The sequence below is a fragment of the Pocillopora verrucosa genome, chromosome 6, assembly GCF_036669915.1.
Source record: "Pocillopora verrucosa isolate sample1 chromosome 6, ASM3666991v2, whole genome shotgun sequence".
In the NCBI taxonomy this organism is placed as follows: domain Eukaryota; kingdom Metazoa; phylum Cnidaria; class Anthozoa; order Scleractinia; family Pocilloporidae; genus Pocillopora; species Pocillopora verrucosa.
Window position 1 is genome coordinate 18,819,006 of NC_089317.1, and position 15,036 is coordinate 18,834,041.

General features: G+C 38.4%; 1 protein-coding gene across 3 annotated transcripts in view; it reads right to left on the reverse strand.

Moving 5' to 3' along the window:
- LOC131797597 (A disintegrin and metalloproteinase with thrombospondin motifs 6) overlaps positions 1-15,036 on the reverse strand; it is a 29,524-nt gene that overhangs the window by 11,759 nt on the left and 2,729 nt on the right. Inside the window, exons 1-14 of one of the 3 annotated variants that reach the window (XM_066167877.1) lie at positions 14,330-14,477; positions 13,908-13,996; positions 8,524-8,578; positions 7,667-7,689; positions 6,961-7,027; positions 6,150-6,466; positions 5,685-5,856; positions 4,681-4,865; positions 4,233-4,319; positions 3,626-3,741; positions 3,127-3,143; positions 2,317-2,419; positions 1,285-1,419; positions 691-838 (exon numbers count right to left, since the gene is read on the reverse strand). In XM_066167877.1, the coding sequence (XP_066023974.1) occupies positions 691-838; positions 1,285-1,419; positions 2,317-2,419; positions 3,127-3,143; positions 3,626-3,741; positions 4,233-4,319; positions 4,681-4,865; positions 5,685-5,856; positions 6,150-6,466; positions 6,961-7,027; positions 7,667-7,689; positions 8,524-8,578 (1,425 nt within the window). In that variant the 5' untranslated portion in view covers positions 13,908-13,996; positions 14,330-14,477. Of the gene's footprint in view, positions 1-690; positions 839-1,284; positions 1,420-2,316; positions 2,420-3,126; positions 3,144-3,625; positions 3,742-4,232; positions 4,320-4,680; positions 4,866-5,684; positions 5,857-6,149; positions 6,467-6,960; positions 7,028-7,666; positions 7,690-8,523; positions 8,579-9,444; positions 9,496-13,907; positions 13,997-14,329; positions 14,478-15,036 lie in introns of those variants that run through there. The other 2 variants (XM_066167876.1, XM_066167878.1) reach the window with 2 other exon arrangements.

Genomic DNA, 15,036 nt, shown 5'->3' on the forward strand with positions numbered 1-15,036 from the left:
ATGTCACATGTACATTGTCTCTGTTTTCGCTATAACTTTTGTTGAGAAACATGCAGTTTTAGCTTGATTGGCGTAGTTTTTGAGGGAAAAATTGGCTGAATCCAAGAATTCATAAAGTTGAATTGAGTTCAAATTCTTATGTCAAAGTTTGACACTGATAATACACGCTTATGACTTACTTGGCCTTCCTCTGCTACAGAAAAAATTAGGCAAATTTATACATCTTATTAACCGAGGTTGAGGTCTGTGCTGCAATTTACGGACCAAGTTTTTTCCGTTTTGATTTATGGCCCAAGTGCGAAGCGCACGGGACTTAAAGAATGAAACAAGGCTCCGCACATTACTGTGCGGACTAAGAAAATGAGGTCAGTAAGATGTTAATCATATCCTTCAATTCAAACAAATGGTTGAAATCAGTGAGACGTATAGTGAAATGCGGCTCGCTAACTTGACCAATCAGCGCATGTACTAACTGGGAAGTATAGTAAAGAACTTTGAGCCAATTCTCTGGTTCTCTTGAAAAGGAGGAACATCAGAATTAAGTATGTGAAGCGCATAAACAAGTGAATCATTTCGTGATTACTGTATTCTCTAAAAGTCAGCCTCAAAGGATGTGCTGACCTAGAACACTCTCTTGAAGGTCTGATTAAAACACTGAATGTAAAATGAAGCAAAATTCCGACTAATTACCGGATTGTATTGTTTCCAGCCTTCCCCATAATGCATTATGCACTGTTCATCGCCACTGATGATTTTCCCGGGAAGTTTGCCCCGGAAACTGGCAAGAATTGTGGGGTGATCACCCACGGGACCATCATCTAAACATTTAGATTTTTTTCTGCACAAAGAAAGTTGTAAGTTGTTGTAAGAACCAAAACAAAAACACAAAAAAGTTCACACTTTACCGATCATGGCGACGAAAAGAAGAAAAGGAGATGCAAGCGAAGAGGATCAGCGGGGAAGAGTTATGGAAGGGAGCGAGAGAAATGCAGCGGCGACGACTTCTTGTTATCTCACCATGTACTATGTACCATACAAGATGTAGCTTATACCGCTGCTCTAACTTTATGTGTCAGCGAACTCATATTCAGGCGGTTTATGCCAAGTACATTCTTCGTATTCACGAACTATCGCAAACCTGAATTACAAGATTTGTATGATTCAAAAAACTTTTCCCGCGGAGTACGGTTCGAAGATGCCTAGAATGTCCTTCCCCCCTCCCCCACCGGTAAGCCCCTGTAGACTATTCTTTATTCCAGATAGACTTATTCTTTATGTACGCACTCGTCTGCCAAGAAACGCTGAATGACGTTCCTGGAGCATTCTGACCACTCTGTGGCATGAGGTCCTCCTGGTAGTGCAGCATTCATGATATAAGCTTTTAGAGCACAGTCGCCACTGGTATGATCGAGGTACATGCTGAAATTATATACAGCAACAAAAGCATACATGAATGACTTTAAAGTTACTACGTTCTACATAGATCATCTTTGACAAGACCTTAGGCCTTTAAGCGCAATGTACAAGTACAGATTGCATAAATGGTTGTTGGATGTCTTTTCCTACTAAGGATTTTCAAATTCTGTTTGGGTAACCAAACTTTGTTCATTTATACAGTGTTTCGTTCAGTATTGAGTGGGATAAAATTAAAACCAAAGTTGGCAGGTTGGCCATTCAGTACAAACGTCGTTATCAAGAGGAATCTGTGAGAACTTAAAGTAAAACGTCTCAGGCGTCTAAGTGTAAACTGCCATAACCCATCAACCCCTATGGCTGACCAAGATGGAATTTCTCCTTACAATATCAATACAATGTCGAGCAGACAACTGACGAGGAAAAAAAATTTATCGATCAGGAGATTATTTACTGATCTAAAACCAAGTTCTCCGACCCAACATCATAAGAGTTGTTTTACAGACAGTAGAGAGAATTAATAATAAGATCTTGGGAGTGAAAGCGTCAAACCCAAATAGCCGACAACTGCAACTGGTAGAGAGTTCTCAACTGAAAACTGACTGGTAGAGAGTTCTCAAGAACGATCGTAAAGCGCAGCACTGGATTGCGTCTCTCAAAGTTCAAATGAAAATCGCTTTCCCGCAGGAATGTCTTGATTCAATAACCAAATTTGGACAGAAATTTTAACATAGTCTTTTCTGTTAAATTTTTTCAACATGTGTTTGTTCCATTCAGTTGGTTTCTTATTGTGTTCTTTGGTTGGGTTTTTCTCTCTCTTTGTTTTGTGAGTAGAAGAATTTTCTAGGGCAAGGAGTTTTTAAACAAGGCCTGAATTTTTTTTCTGGTAATTAAGTAACATACTTATGTCCGGTCTCGTGGGCGAGATGCAATGATGTTGGCAAACCGATTTCCTGATTCACATTCCCTGTAGGTACTGCACAAATCTGATTGGCAATGGCGAGGGCTGAAAAGATAAATATCGCATTTCAGTTGAGCCAAAGAAACCATTTTGAGTACTGCGTCGTCACTAAGCTATTTTGATATTGATTGAACTCTTCAGTTTCCATCAGTTTTTGATCGAAAAAGTTAAGCACTGCCAGTCTAAAATGGCATTTTTGATGTTCGCATTCTGTTGCAGGTTATAAGATCGTTTCTCTTTCTCACCGTATCGACAGAACGTTTGCCAAATTTATATTGTCGTGATAGTCTTTTATCTAAAATATCGGTGTTCCCCAGTTTTTGCAGATAGCCTTTGAAAAACCTAAATTCGCAGGAATGTACGCACTTAACGCAAACTTGGCACGCGGCAGATCTCAGTGGCCATGCGCGCAGGAAAGCCGAAATCAGCCAGGGTATTGCTAGATTCTCTACCCTCCTCTCCCCCCTTGCAGCTCCATGGAAAGGATATCAAACCACTACAAGTTACTCGCCCGCAACTATTGTCATCAGGATCAGATGGATCAGAAGTCATCTGACAGCAGAGGCCGTGTTTAATTTTCATTCAACGAGTCAACCTCACATCAAAGTTACTCATTCCATCGTCTGGAGACATTTTCAGGAATCTACCCTAGCAACAAATTTTGATATACCTTGTTTTAAGCTCGAAGCACGGAAATAGCCGCAGTTACTAAATGTCACATAATGGTATCAAGATAAATGAATAACACTCACCTCCACCGGAGATTTTGCTGAAAAATATTAAAACACAGTCGAGTAAATCTATTTGACATTATAGACATACTACGAGCGCTCTGATTCCGTTTATTGCATTGGTAAACCCATAAAAAATTGAAAATTTCCGTGCTTGTTTTAAGTTTATTTCTTAAAAGCAGTCGACCACACAAACTTCAAACTTTTGGAATGGATAATGCGGTCTGTTGCTCCATCAAAAAATTAGTTAAGTAGACACCTATAATTAAATGATTACATTTTCTTAAAAGGACGTGGTGAAACCTGTATCACACTGGTCCCACGTCAAGTGAAATTTTCGAAATTTTCTTGATCAGTTACTTTGCTCTAATTGGGGTTTGGATAATTGATAAAGCTACATTGTTGGAAGAACATCAAATGAGGAACGCACGGAAAAAAGAACGGGGGAAGGGGGTGTAGAACATGCTGCTGAGACCTAAAAGAGTAGCGACCATAAGAGCAGTAAATATCTATTGCTTACTCTGAAATATAACTGAAGACATCAAATGGAACTTTCTGTATCGCGTTGTTTTCCCTCGTCTTTCGAGCTATCCTGGATAGTTTGATGCTGTTGCTGTCACTTTGCTTGAAACCATACTAGATGCCAAGATGCCAATTGGAGTGAAAATGAAGGAAAAGAGAAAACACAGACAAAAAAGGAAATAGAAAAAATTTTGGATACTGAGAGACCGATCACTATTCATCACCTGGGAGTGGGGGGGGGGGGGGGCTGGAGGATTTTAGTTGTGTCATAATATAACTTATATAACTTACCTGATCCCCCTCTTAGGCTCTGGAAAAATTTACATTCCCCCCCTCTCCGTTTCCCCCTAAAAACTACGTAAACTACACTAGGCCGCAAATGATGATTATTCCTTAAGAGGGTAGAAACACACTCTCTTCCAGTATGCTCACACTAAGAACCAAACAGGCGTAAACTGTGGGGAAATCATCGATATTTCCTGAAGTTATTTGGGTCAGTAGACCACTGCTTTTTGGAGATTTTATTATTTACGATAAACCACAATTTACAATTATACCCATAAAACATCAGAGTATCATTTCCTAGCTCCGACAAGCATACGTACCCGGACAGGATCGATGATAAGGATTCTAGTGACGACATAAGTAATCTTCATTTTACCAATTGAGGGATCTTGAAACATGCCAGCAACCTACATGATTCACATAGAAACAAGGAATTTTTCCGAGAATCGAAAGATGCGCGACACTCCACTGAGAACGAGACGAAAGGAAACAAGCTGTATATTTAAGCAACACGCAAAGTAAGAATTCTACGCTGACGTCGAAATTAAGTGTCTAATTCTGGCCACCTTGATTCTCCTTCCTGCTTCGTTGCAAGTATAAATAAACCAAATATTATTTCATCTATCCTGTGCTGCGAAGCCATAACATACTTTGAAGCAAACTTCAAAATCTCTCTCCTCATGCCCCCCCCCCCTTCTAGAAAAATATGGAAAAAATGTTTTTTTGTCGATAAAACACACCGCATACACGTGAAAAGGTTGGACTTACCATATTGGCAAGAATCATAAAGTAGTTTACCAGGCCCCCGGTAATTGCCTGTAAGTTTCCCTGGGAATATTTCTTCTGGAGAGATGGTGGGCACATCAGCGCCACTTTAAGTGTTTTAAATTTTGGAACAGGACTGTGGGACATCATAGATCTCTTCACTTGGCTATTTTCATCGTCTGAGGGATCTGAAAATTCAAAGTAGTTGCGATTTAAAATACGCCATCGATCTTAGGGACTTGCCTTAGTTATCACAGGAAGGAGATTATCGGGGAAATGTTTTGAGAGGGGATACATGTCTTTCATAGGAAAACAGAGGGGAATTAGTCCCAGAGTATAAAGGGGACTAAGGCAAAGTTTACCGATGAGGGAAGGGAAGAAGGGGGGAGGGGTCAGTAGACTACCGTTACGAAATGAAGAATCACGTAAACAATATAGTGACACAACCAAAATCCTGTGGACCCCCTCTCCCCCCCTTATGACTATTCTCTCTCCCATACAGGCAGTAGCTATGCACCCCATAATGCCAAGAGTCTGTAGTTGGGTGTTTTAGCCGCGCACTCGCTGCTGTATATTTTGCACAATGACTTGCGATATTCAGAGCAACAGCTGTATGTGAACCGCGCAACGGCGTTGTTTATAGTAAAATAGTTAGCATATTTGAACGCATATGATGAAAAGTTGGGTATATTTAATGGAGTCTAAAAACGTGTCAAGCACCTTGAGATACGCTTGATTCTGGAGCACATCTCTCTTAACCCTTTAACTCCTTAGAGCGTATGACATCTAGTTTCTACTCACAGTATCACCTTTGAATCAAATGTAAAGCTCAAGAGAACAAAGGAAATGATCACCAATTTAAAAAGCTCTCTACGGTCCCAAAACTCTTCATGTCAATACAATATAAGATGATCAGTAAGGAGACTGTAAATACTGATGTTAAGATGTAAAGGATCAAAAGGGAAAACAATATTCATTAGAGTTAAAAAAAAAAAAAGCCTCGTTACCTTCTTTTACCATGTGCATGACATCATTTTTGAGAGAAATGACGTCTTCTTTTACAGATCTTCTGTGAACAAGATGAGGCGTTGCATCTTCACTGCTAGTCACGTGCTTAGCCAAATGCGCGGGAAGGGGATGGACGAAAAGCGTGTCACGTGATGTTTTCACGATCCCTGTCTGATGGAAAAAGAGTAACTTTAATTCACTCCATTTCAACTTTTCCTTTTGTGCTTTTATTTGACTGATTTTACTGAATCTAAACTTGTCTTCTTCTTAGTTCATCCGCCGTTCAGTTTCTGTCGGTAGTTATTCTTTCCGGTTGCACATATTAAGAAATTGGCGTAATTCTAGCATTCTTTCTTTAATTCGGTCGATTTTTCGTAGGTTTTTGCGTCATCATTACTTTGATTATTTCTCGTTTTCGCTTTTCAATCAAAGCCAGAGATGGCAAAATAAAAAAAGAACCTCACCAGTCCACCATTGTTGCTGACGGCGACCGTGGAGCTTGGATCGGAGGCGACATGTCCGAGATAGTATGTGTTTTCTGGTACTGGATATGACGTCATGGAACCGTCGCTGTTCTCACGGAGAACCTTGAGACCCGGAGATATTAAGTGTTCATTCCTCTTCAGTTTTAAATGAAGGTTTGATCCGAATGCATTCAGTTTAAAAGATGAAAAATCATTCAATCCAAGGCTACGTTTTGCTCTGGCGGGATGCAGGGAATATGACACAAACTCTCCTTCATCGTTGGATTGGTACGGATTTGAGACTTCATATTCAGGAACTGTGGGGGGATGAAAGATCGAAATTGTTTAAAAGTAACAGCCGGACGAAAAGACACACGCACCAAAGCACGTATAGACAGGCAGACAGACAGACAAACGGACAGACAGAGACCTATGAACTGACCGACAGACAGATATACAGACCGGCAGAGCAAGGCAGACACACAGACAAACAGACACAGACAAATAATAAGAAATGGTTGATGGTAATTTTGCTACCTATGTGGAGCGCAAACGCATGTGGTAAGATAAACGGAAGAACTTCGATAAAAATTGTCGAAAGACAAACATAAGTACAGGGCAAGAATATTATACTTAAACTTTAACCATACCAATAAAACCTTATTAATGAACTATTTTAGAAGTAAGGACTAATTGACTGACTGATTGAGTCATCAAATCAGTTCAATAGCCTAATATTTAGGTTGAAAGACATACAGACAGACAGGATGAGACGTAGAGTGGGTATGAAGGACAAACAGCTGTTTCCTACCTTTGTCATGATCGTCCACGTTGAAGTAATATTGAATCTCTCTCTTTGTCATGTGATGATGAAGTTTCTGTTGAAAAATCAAAAGAAATAAGTATGAAGACAATAACATGGAATTATCCTTAGACCATAACTGGTTCTCTTGTTTTTGTTTGTTTTTTCCTTCCCCATTTTTTCCTGCTCTGCGGGATCATTGGCGTGCAAAAGAGTATCAAGAATTTTAATTCTTAATGTTCCTAATGAAATTAAAATTTCATCAGTCTTATCACTAACCACGCTGCCACCTTTAGTTATCACCCTTCGCACAACGCCCTTTTACATCGGGCGTAAAAACCACAGATTAAGTTTATACATATCAAAAGGTTGAAGTAGCAGCTTGGAATATCAGCGATCGTCGTAAAATTAATCTTTGGTATCAGTGTCCTAGAATATACCATACCGACGACTTGGAATCAGCAAATTATCAAGAAAACAGAACTAAATCAGAAGTAAGTGATGTCGGGAAGAGAGGAAAGGGGGGAAGAACCTGTAACGGACTTCAGTTAGTCCATGGGGATCAACAATACTCCCAGTGGCTTTATTCCACAGAAACCGGTATGACCTTAGGTAAGATGCATGGGCAACTGGGCCAGTAGGTTGACTATGTCAATGCTCGGCAATGTAAATAACTTGTTGAGAATAACTGAGTAAAACTTGCTGTATTCATTACCTCAGTTGGCCCACCGCCTACGTCTGTGTATAAGAAAGAAAAAGTACCAACAGTATTTAGCTGAATGGGTTTTAAACCGATTAACAGGATTAGCCATTATCAATAAGGTTACATCAACTTCTTCCTTGCTGCGTCTGTGAAATGGTGCTTTCATATTAGCAGCTAATGAGTGAAACTTTCCTGTGAATTGAGTTGGGACAACCACTCGCGCGTGCATGCTTTTCCTCGAGCTAAGTTCCTTGTGTCACATTTAAGTTGTGCGCGCGTTCGCTCCATCGGGTTGGCATTGTAGTCAATCCTTTTTCGCCGGAAAAGTATGTCTGAAAACTATTTTTTAATGTGAAAACGTATTCTCACAAAATAACGGTGATACGCTGCTTCTTGTTGAGGAGAAATTATCCAAAAGTTTATGGTCGAATATCATGTTTCTAGGCTACAAACTCATTGGTAGATTTAAAAAGATGAGTGCCAGAATTGCATCATCAAATGCTTAAGTTTCATTTCTGTTATACAGACAACCCTTTCTTCTCTTAATGGAAGAACTTCGCGTGATATTTATTAAAAAGCCTGAGAATAAAGCGTCACTTTTCCCGTTCTTTTGCGTGCGGAGGCAAGCGCGGTACCAGTGGGATAAGACGTGAGGAAAAGTTTCCTGCGCTCATCTGAAAACGCTAAGAACGATGCCCGTTCAGGAGACATTGCATGACTGACCTCGTGTCAAATAGGCTAATTAGTAAATTTACGATATATTTTAAACTAATTGCCGATGAGTTTTGTATTAAAGAAGACACAGTCTAATTTGTGTCAAACACGCTAATATACGTTGAGAGAAATGGTGAAACAAAGTTAATACTTACAAGTTCGAAGCAGTATAATCAGAGTGACGGTGCTCCATACTAAAACGGAATCCATCTTGTGTCAAATAATGATAAAAAAAAAATATCAAGCATTAATATCATCCTCACTTCTGCATATATGAGGAGGAGTAATGGTGTGAGACAAAAGGTTAGACATGTTGACTGATCTTAGGCGAGTCGTGTGAAGTTTAATGTTGACGTGTAAAGTTTTTGTGTCATCATTGGCGGAAACTTTTATACAGCAAGGCTAATAATCGACGTCGCCCAGCTATTTAAGGCAGTTGTTTTCCTTAACTTCCTCGGAGAGCATTCATTATTTTGGCAATGTTTTTTTTTCCACTTTGATAAAGCATTCTGGCTATTACGACCATAAAAGAAATAGCTGAAAATCGATAAACGACTGAGTAACCGTTTTACATAAAAAATTTTTTTCCTTTCTGTTTCGCAGCTGAAATTTATTTTCAGTAGGAATTACTTCGCGAAGATTTTACACGATCGCAGTGCGATAAGCTCTGATACTATAAAAAAAATAATGTGTTCTTTCCCAACGGTTGCACGTTTTGTCAAACAAGTAGAAAAGTAAGAAATTTCAATTTAGAATTTTTTAGGAGACGTTTCAACAATATTTATTGGAAATTTTCCGGGAGTTCAGTTTTAAATTCGCTTCTTTGAACTTTTTTTTTCCTAACAAAGCCTGTTCTTTCCACGGGACAAAGATAAGATATTCACAAAATGAAATAATGAAGGATGACAAAGAAAACAGTCAATAGAAAAGATGTCTAGCCTTTGTTCTGAGTTCCACAGCTAATAAAGTAAATGTCGTGCTGTCAGTAACACGATGTGAATACGACAAGAATTGATAACAATAAGAGTTGGATGCAGATTTTGTACGCACAAAGAGTGACTTTTTGTATTCATTACCTTCGCTGGGATTTTCAAGTTAAATCTGCTTGGCATAGAAAGCTGCTTCACCAACCTTTAGCTTACTAAGTACGATGTTCTCTTTCCAAAAGAATGGAACAAAGTAATTTTAAGGATCTTATCTTTTATATTGAGCTTTCTGTTCCGGTAATGATGTTTGTTTTACGTGGCTGTTGAAATTTGAAACGGCTTATGTCAAGTTTCGAGTTAATCGGATCAGTTTGAGATCAAGCTTATCTAGAAATAAAGTAGACCAAATTAAAAGGAGTTTGAGAGAAAATTTGGGGCGTTATCTCTTAGCCTTTAGGGAAAAAAGGTGAAATAATATTAATTTAGGGCTTTACATCTACAAAGCAAACATATTTAGCATTGGCTATGTTCCGGCTGTTAGCAAAACAAAACGTTATTTGATAATTGAACAACTGAGATTTACTAGGGAACATTTAAAAGGTCAACAAGGAAGAAAAGGCTTGATTATAACAATTCAAAGCTACAGTATAAATGTTGAAGCAGTTTATCTTCGATTCCAAAATCAGGCATATCAACCCCGCGGGAGATATTTCTTTAAAACGTGACTTTTTTAGGTTCTCATCGGACTTTTTTCATCTTTTGAGAAAAGTACCGAAATAAGAAACATCTTTCTTTACTACTTGTCTTCTTTGAGCTCAATCCATGTCACAGTTTTTCGTTTGGTTTTGTTTTTTTTTTCGGCAAATTCCAAGAGGAAACTGCTATAGGTCTTACAATAGGGACGCTTACATAAAAAGCTACAAAGAAGGTTTTCTTTACAGAATGTCCAAATAGACGAACAAAAATTAATAACTAAGAAAAACAAAGCACAGTTTTGTTGCATACACTGTACGCCTTCAAACAGCGCCGGACGGAAATAATTGCAGACATTGGTAAATATTGAGAAGAGTATTTTAGACACATTTGTGTCATATTCTTGGTGAGTTTTGAAATGTATTTTGAAAAAATTAGAGAGTTCATACCATACCAGCTATCAGATGTCCAGCTTTCCAATTCTCGTTGTTGAGAGAAACAGGAGGTTTACAGACCTCAGGAAAAGTAATGATGGAGAAGTATTTCGAATTTTGTTTGGCGTGCTATAAGTACCCTGACCTTATAGCTCTCGTGGCATTGAATTACGTGATAGTGGGCTCATTTGCACATGGAACGAGGCGCGAATTTCTCACGCTAGCTCAAACTTGAACGGAAATTGTCGTATCATCTGTGATATATTTGATATCAGATGATCCTCAGCTTCCGCGGGTTAAAAGCTAAAGTATTGTATTCACGACTCTTTATTAACACCCCACTTAATACATATACACAATGATTGCTTTCTAGCTGAAAACCCACGCTTAGTTAAGAGAGGTAAATCGGGACAACGTTATTCAGAATTTACTCTTACAGAACATGGCCGAACGCCTTCAAAATCAGAGGGTTTACGAAAACTCAGGCTGAAACCTCTGAGATGTACAATAGCGAATTATTTCCAGAGAAATATCATTGAACTGTTATCAGCATCTTTCCTGATAGAATAGAAAAGTGTGTGATGATACGAAAGATTTAAACAAATCTTGATTGTTTTTTCCATTAGTGCCGGTTTCCAATTTGATGTACCCTTTTCTTTTCCTTTCCTCTAAATTGAAGAGACCTACACAAACGAAACCTTGGAACACACCTTAAATAATACCCCCATAGACACAAAGTTCTCCACTTTCACTACACAAAAAAGAACAGTTTACTTCTTTACAGAGAAAACGAATTAAGTGATTGTGATACCGATTGTCATCACATGGTGACATGTATGCACACAAGCTTTCAGTTGAAACTGTGCGTGATGACTCTTGCTTCGTCTGCTTTTTACACTGTCAACTGAATTGTTCTTTTGATTATATATCAATCTTCGACTTCTTCCACCCCAGGTATTTTAAGTAACCCTGAAAGAATATTCTCTTTTCTGACCCCGCCCTAAACAGCAGGGAACGGATAAATTTATCTTGTTTAAGTGCTACCAAAAGTGATCCTTAATGGATCTCATCGTGCCTTTTTTCTCAGTTTCTTAAACAATTTTTTACGCCACAGAAAAATTTTTAGGCATGAAACTTTTGATAAAAAACAACGCTTGTCACAAAATTACTCTACACAAAACATTTCTCATAGCTTAATGTTTCAAAATCTTCAGTCCTATATGTCTCTGATACGTGGAAGGTCAAATGAACAATTATGGTAAAAAATCATTATTCCCATCCCCCAACATGGACAAAAATAGTACAGAAAAGTATTCACTTCAATTTAACATTTTGACCGAATGCCAAGAGGCAATGCATGTAAAAAGAAAAGTGCACTTGTGTCTATGATACATGATTCTACCACAATGATTAAAAAACAAACATTGTTTGTACTTCAGTATCTTCTCTGTGAAGGTGAAAATCTCCGAAAAGCCGGAAATGGTCTTAAAAGATAGGAATAGAATGATGAACCTTATTATGCATGCCTCACCAAAAAAAAAGAAGGGCGCAAAGAAGGAGGAAAGAAAATTTCTGTCATCGGGACGTAAAGAACTGCACGCAATATTTCATGCACGGAATAAAGTGTAGTTGCAGCGCAAATAAACTCAAGTCCATATTGCAGTGAAGTGGGGATAAAATTAAATCCACGTCTTGGCAGTATAAGGTTTTTGCTCTGCTTAAAAAGCTTTTCCTCTCTTTTCTTCTGAATGTTTTTTTGTTTATATGTTTGTTTTTTTCTCTTTTGTTTGTTTTCTAGCGCGAGAAGTTGCGTTTCGGAAAATTGGATGCGGAATCAATGGAGAGGAAAAGGTTTCTTTTCGCTCTTCTTCAGCCGAGTCTAATCTAATATCGTTTTCCAAACTGGATAAAGGAAGGTTATGCTTTCACAGCTAACATCACATACTTTGCTCACGTTGTTTTTATTGTTTGGTTTAAACAGTTACACCCCTTTTGTGTCTTGGATATTTTAGCTTTTCAAATCATAAAGTTCACGTTATCCCGACAACAAGGGTATTTGATTCTTCTTCGAACGCGAATACGTGTTTAAACTGACACCTCACGCAAAAAAAAAAGCCGTGACAATCACGATTTTCCCGCGATCAAAAGACTCTCTGTAGTTATAAAACGGTGAGTCAAACATGGCGCATACCACTTAAAAAATCATACGAAATATGTTTAAAAAGTCCAAGATCCTACCTGTGAAAGGCCTCAAATGGTCAGTTATGCTCAAATATCATTATTCCGGACCCCCAACATTTTAAAGGAACACCGAATTTTCAATTTAATTTTGATATTATAATTGAATTCTGAGAGGGCATGCAGGTCAAACGAAACGTGCAGTGGTATGCATGTTATCAAATTCCGCCACAGCTGCAGTGATCAAAAATAAAATAAAATAAATAAATAAATAACGCGAATTCGCAGCTTCTCTGTCAACCCGAAATTCTCCAAAAAGCCGCAAATGCTTTCAAAAGATAGAAAAAAAATATGATAAACCCTACTATGCATGTCTCGACAAAAAAAAAAAAAAAAAAAAAAAAAAAAAAAGAATGGGGCAAAGATGGAAAAAAAGCTAGAAAATCCGTGTCATTGGGACTGTAAGCATTGCTCGCGATGTTTTAGGGAATAAAGTGTAATTACGTGAACAATTTACTTTCCATAATGAGGTAACGGTCGGAATTTGTCACAGAAGTTGAATTCCTTTTATTTCCTCCGCATACTTGTTGTGGTGTCTTTTTTTCTTCTTTCTTTTCTCGGAATGTTTACTCGTTTATTTATTTGTTGTTTGTTCGTTTTGTTATGATGAAAGTGGCTTTTCGGAAAACTGGACGCGGAATAAACGGAGAGGCAAAGTTCCTTTTCGCTACTCTTCGCTCGAGAACAGTCTCCTAACGTAAAAGGGGTCCTTTCATGCACATATTGCATGAAAGAGTTCGAACAATTCTCGCGTATGGTAGCCAACTATAACAGCGATGTGTCGATTTATGTGTCGAGGCGCGGAAAATTTGGTCTCAATATTTCAAGTCACACCTTACACACCAGCAATTACAAAAAGTATACTGTAAGCTATTTCTACAGAGAACACGAAACCTTGTTTAAATTGATAAATCCGCGCAGAAAAGCTAAATCATTTTTAGACTACAGTTGAGTATCTCACGGAATCGAACCCCTGGGAAGCGGTGATGACAAGGAAACATCCAGTCTTATTTACGTTCCCAAAAACCTCGGGTTGCTCGCTCGAATTTAAAACGTGTGATGATCAATAGGTTTCTCAACGTTCTTGACTGGACGGAAGGAAGCGTAATTCTTTATCCTTAGTCAAATGTTAAATGTTGTCAAACGACGCTTTTAAAAGCAACACAGCATAGAGATTTCAAGTTCATTAGCGACAAAGTATGCTTTTGGGTTTTTAAAATCTAGGTATTTCTTTTTTCTCAGACCTACCGTTATTGCGTTTTCTTGTTAATGAATACCAGCTGTAGTGCCTTCTTCATGAAGCTCTTTTGACTGTCCTTGTATTGTATGATAGTCGTCTATACATAATTACAATGTCACAGAAATTTGATACAAGTTAGTGATGACGATTGAGTGTGAAAAATGAGGTTTCCCGTTGTTGCGAATTGTAAACTTTGACAGCGGATATGACAGAAATTTAATATTAAAGGATAATGATTGTGACGTGTGTTTGAAAAGAACGTGACTTTTCTCGGTCACGAACGTGAACTTAGATGCATATTCCGGCTGAATCTCTCTGAGATGTTACGAAAGTGCCGGAAGAACAGAGTCATACAATGCTAGAGTGTTAAGTATGATAATAATTCAATTACTCGCGGTAAGTATTGTTATAAACGTGCCGTTCAAGATACCTGAAAAAATGTAATTCCATACCAATGTAATGCCTTCAAAAGGGAAATTGTACCCTAAACTATAGAGAACATTATTCATCTCCTCAGGAGATTTCGAGCTCTAGTGTGAAACTGACGAACATCCCTGTAAGAAAAGAGTTCCTAAACCAAAGAAGACAGATCTGGGATTAGCCAGTTCATTTGACCTTGACAAAAACCGTTAACGTCTCATTATGAATAATCTGCTTGAGAGCATAATCTGTGATGTGTATCACGAAGCATGACAACGGGAAATTCCGTCGTTCTTTTTTCTTCATTCTTATTTCCTGAAAGCGTTTACAAGCTTTTAATATTTCGAATCCTCTTCTCGTGCTCTACTGATGCGATTTTTGTTCTCTGAGCGTGCATCGTGGCGTTGGTATCTGTGTCCGGAGGATATTTGTTTATGAAGCTAATTTAATGAACGCTAAACGGTATACCTACATTTCAACTTAGTAATGGTAACGAGTCCTCTGTAGGTTGGCGATAGAGCATCGGAACCGTGCGAAATCGAACGTCTTTTAGGGTTCAATTCCTCTCAGGTGACATAGACGTGATCGTTAAAAAAACATATCACCGCACTCTCATAAAATTATCATCTTCCTTACTCTTACTCTGTGCTGAAAAACCAGTGAGCGCGCAAAGGGTGAAGGGATTAGGCAGGAGGTTGCAGCGATACAATGAGTAAA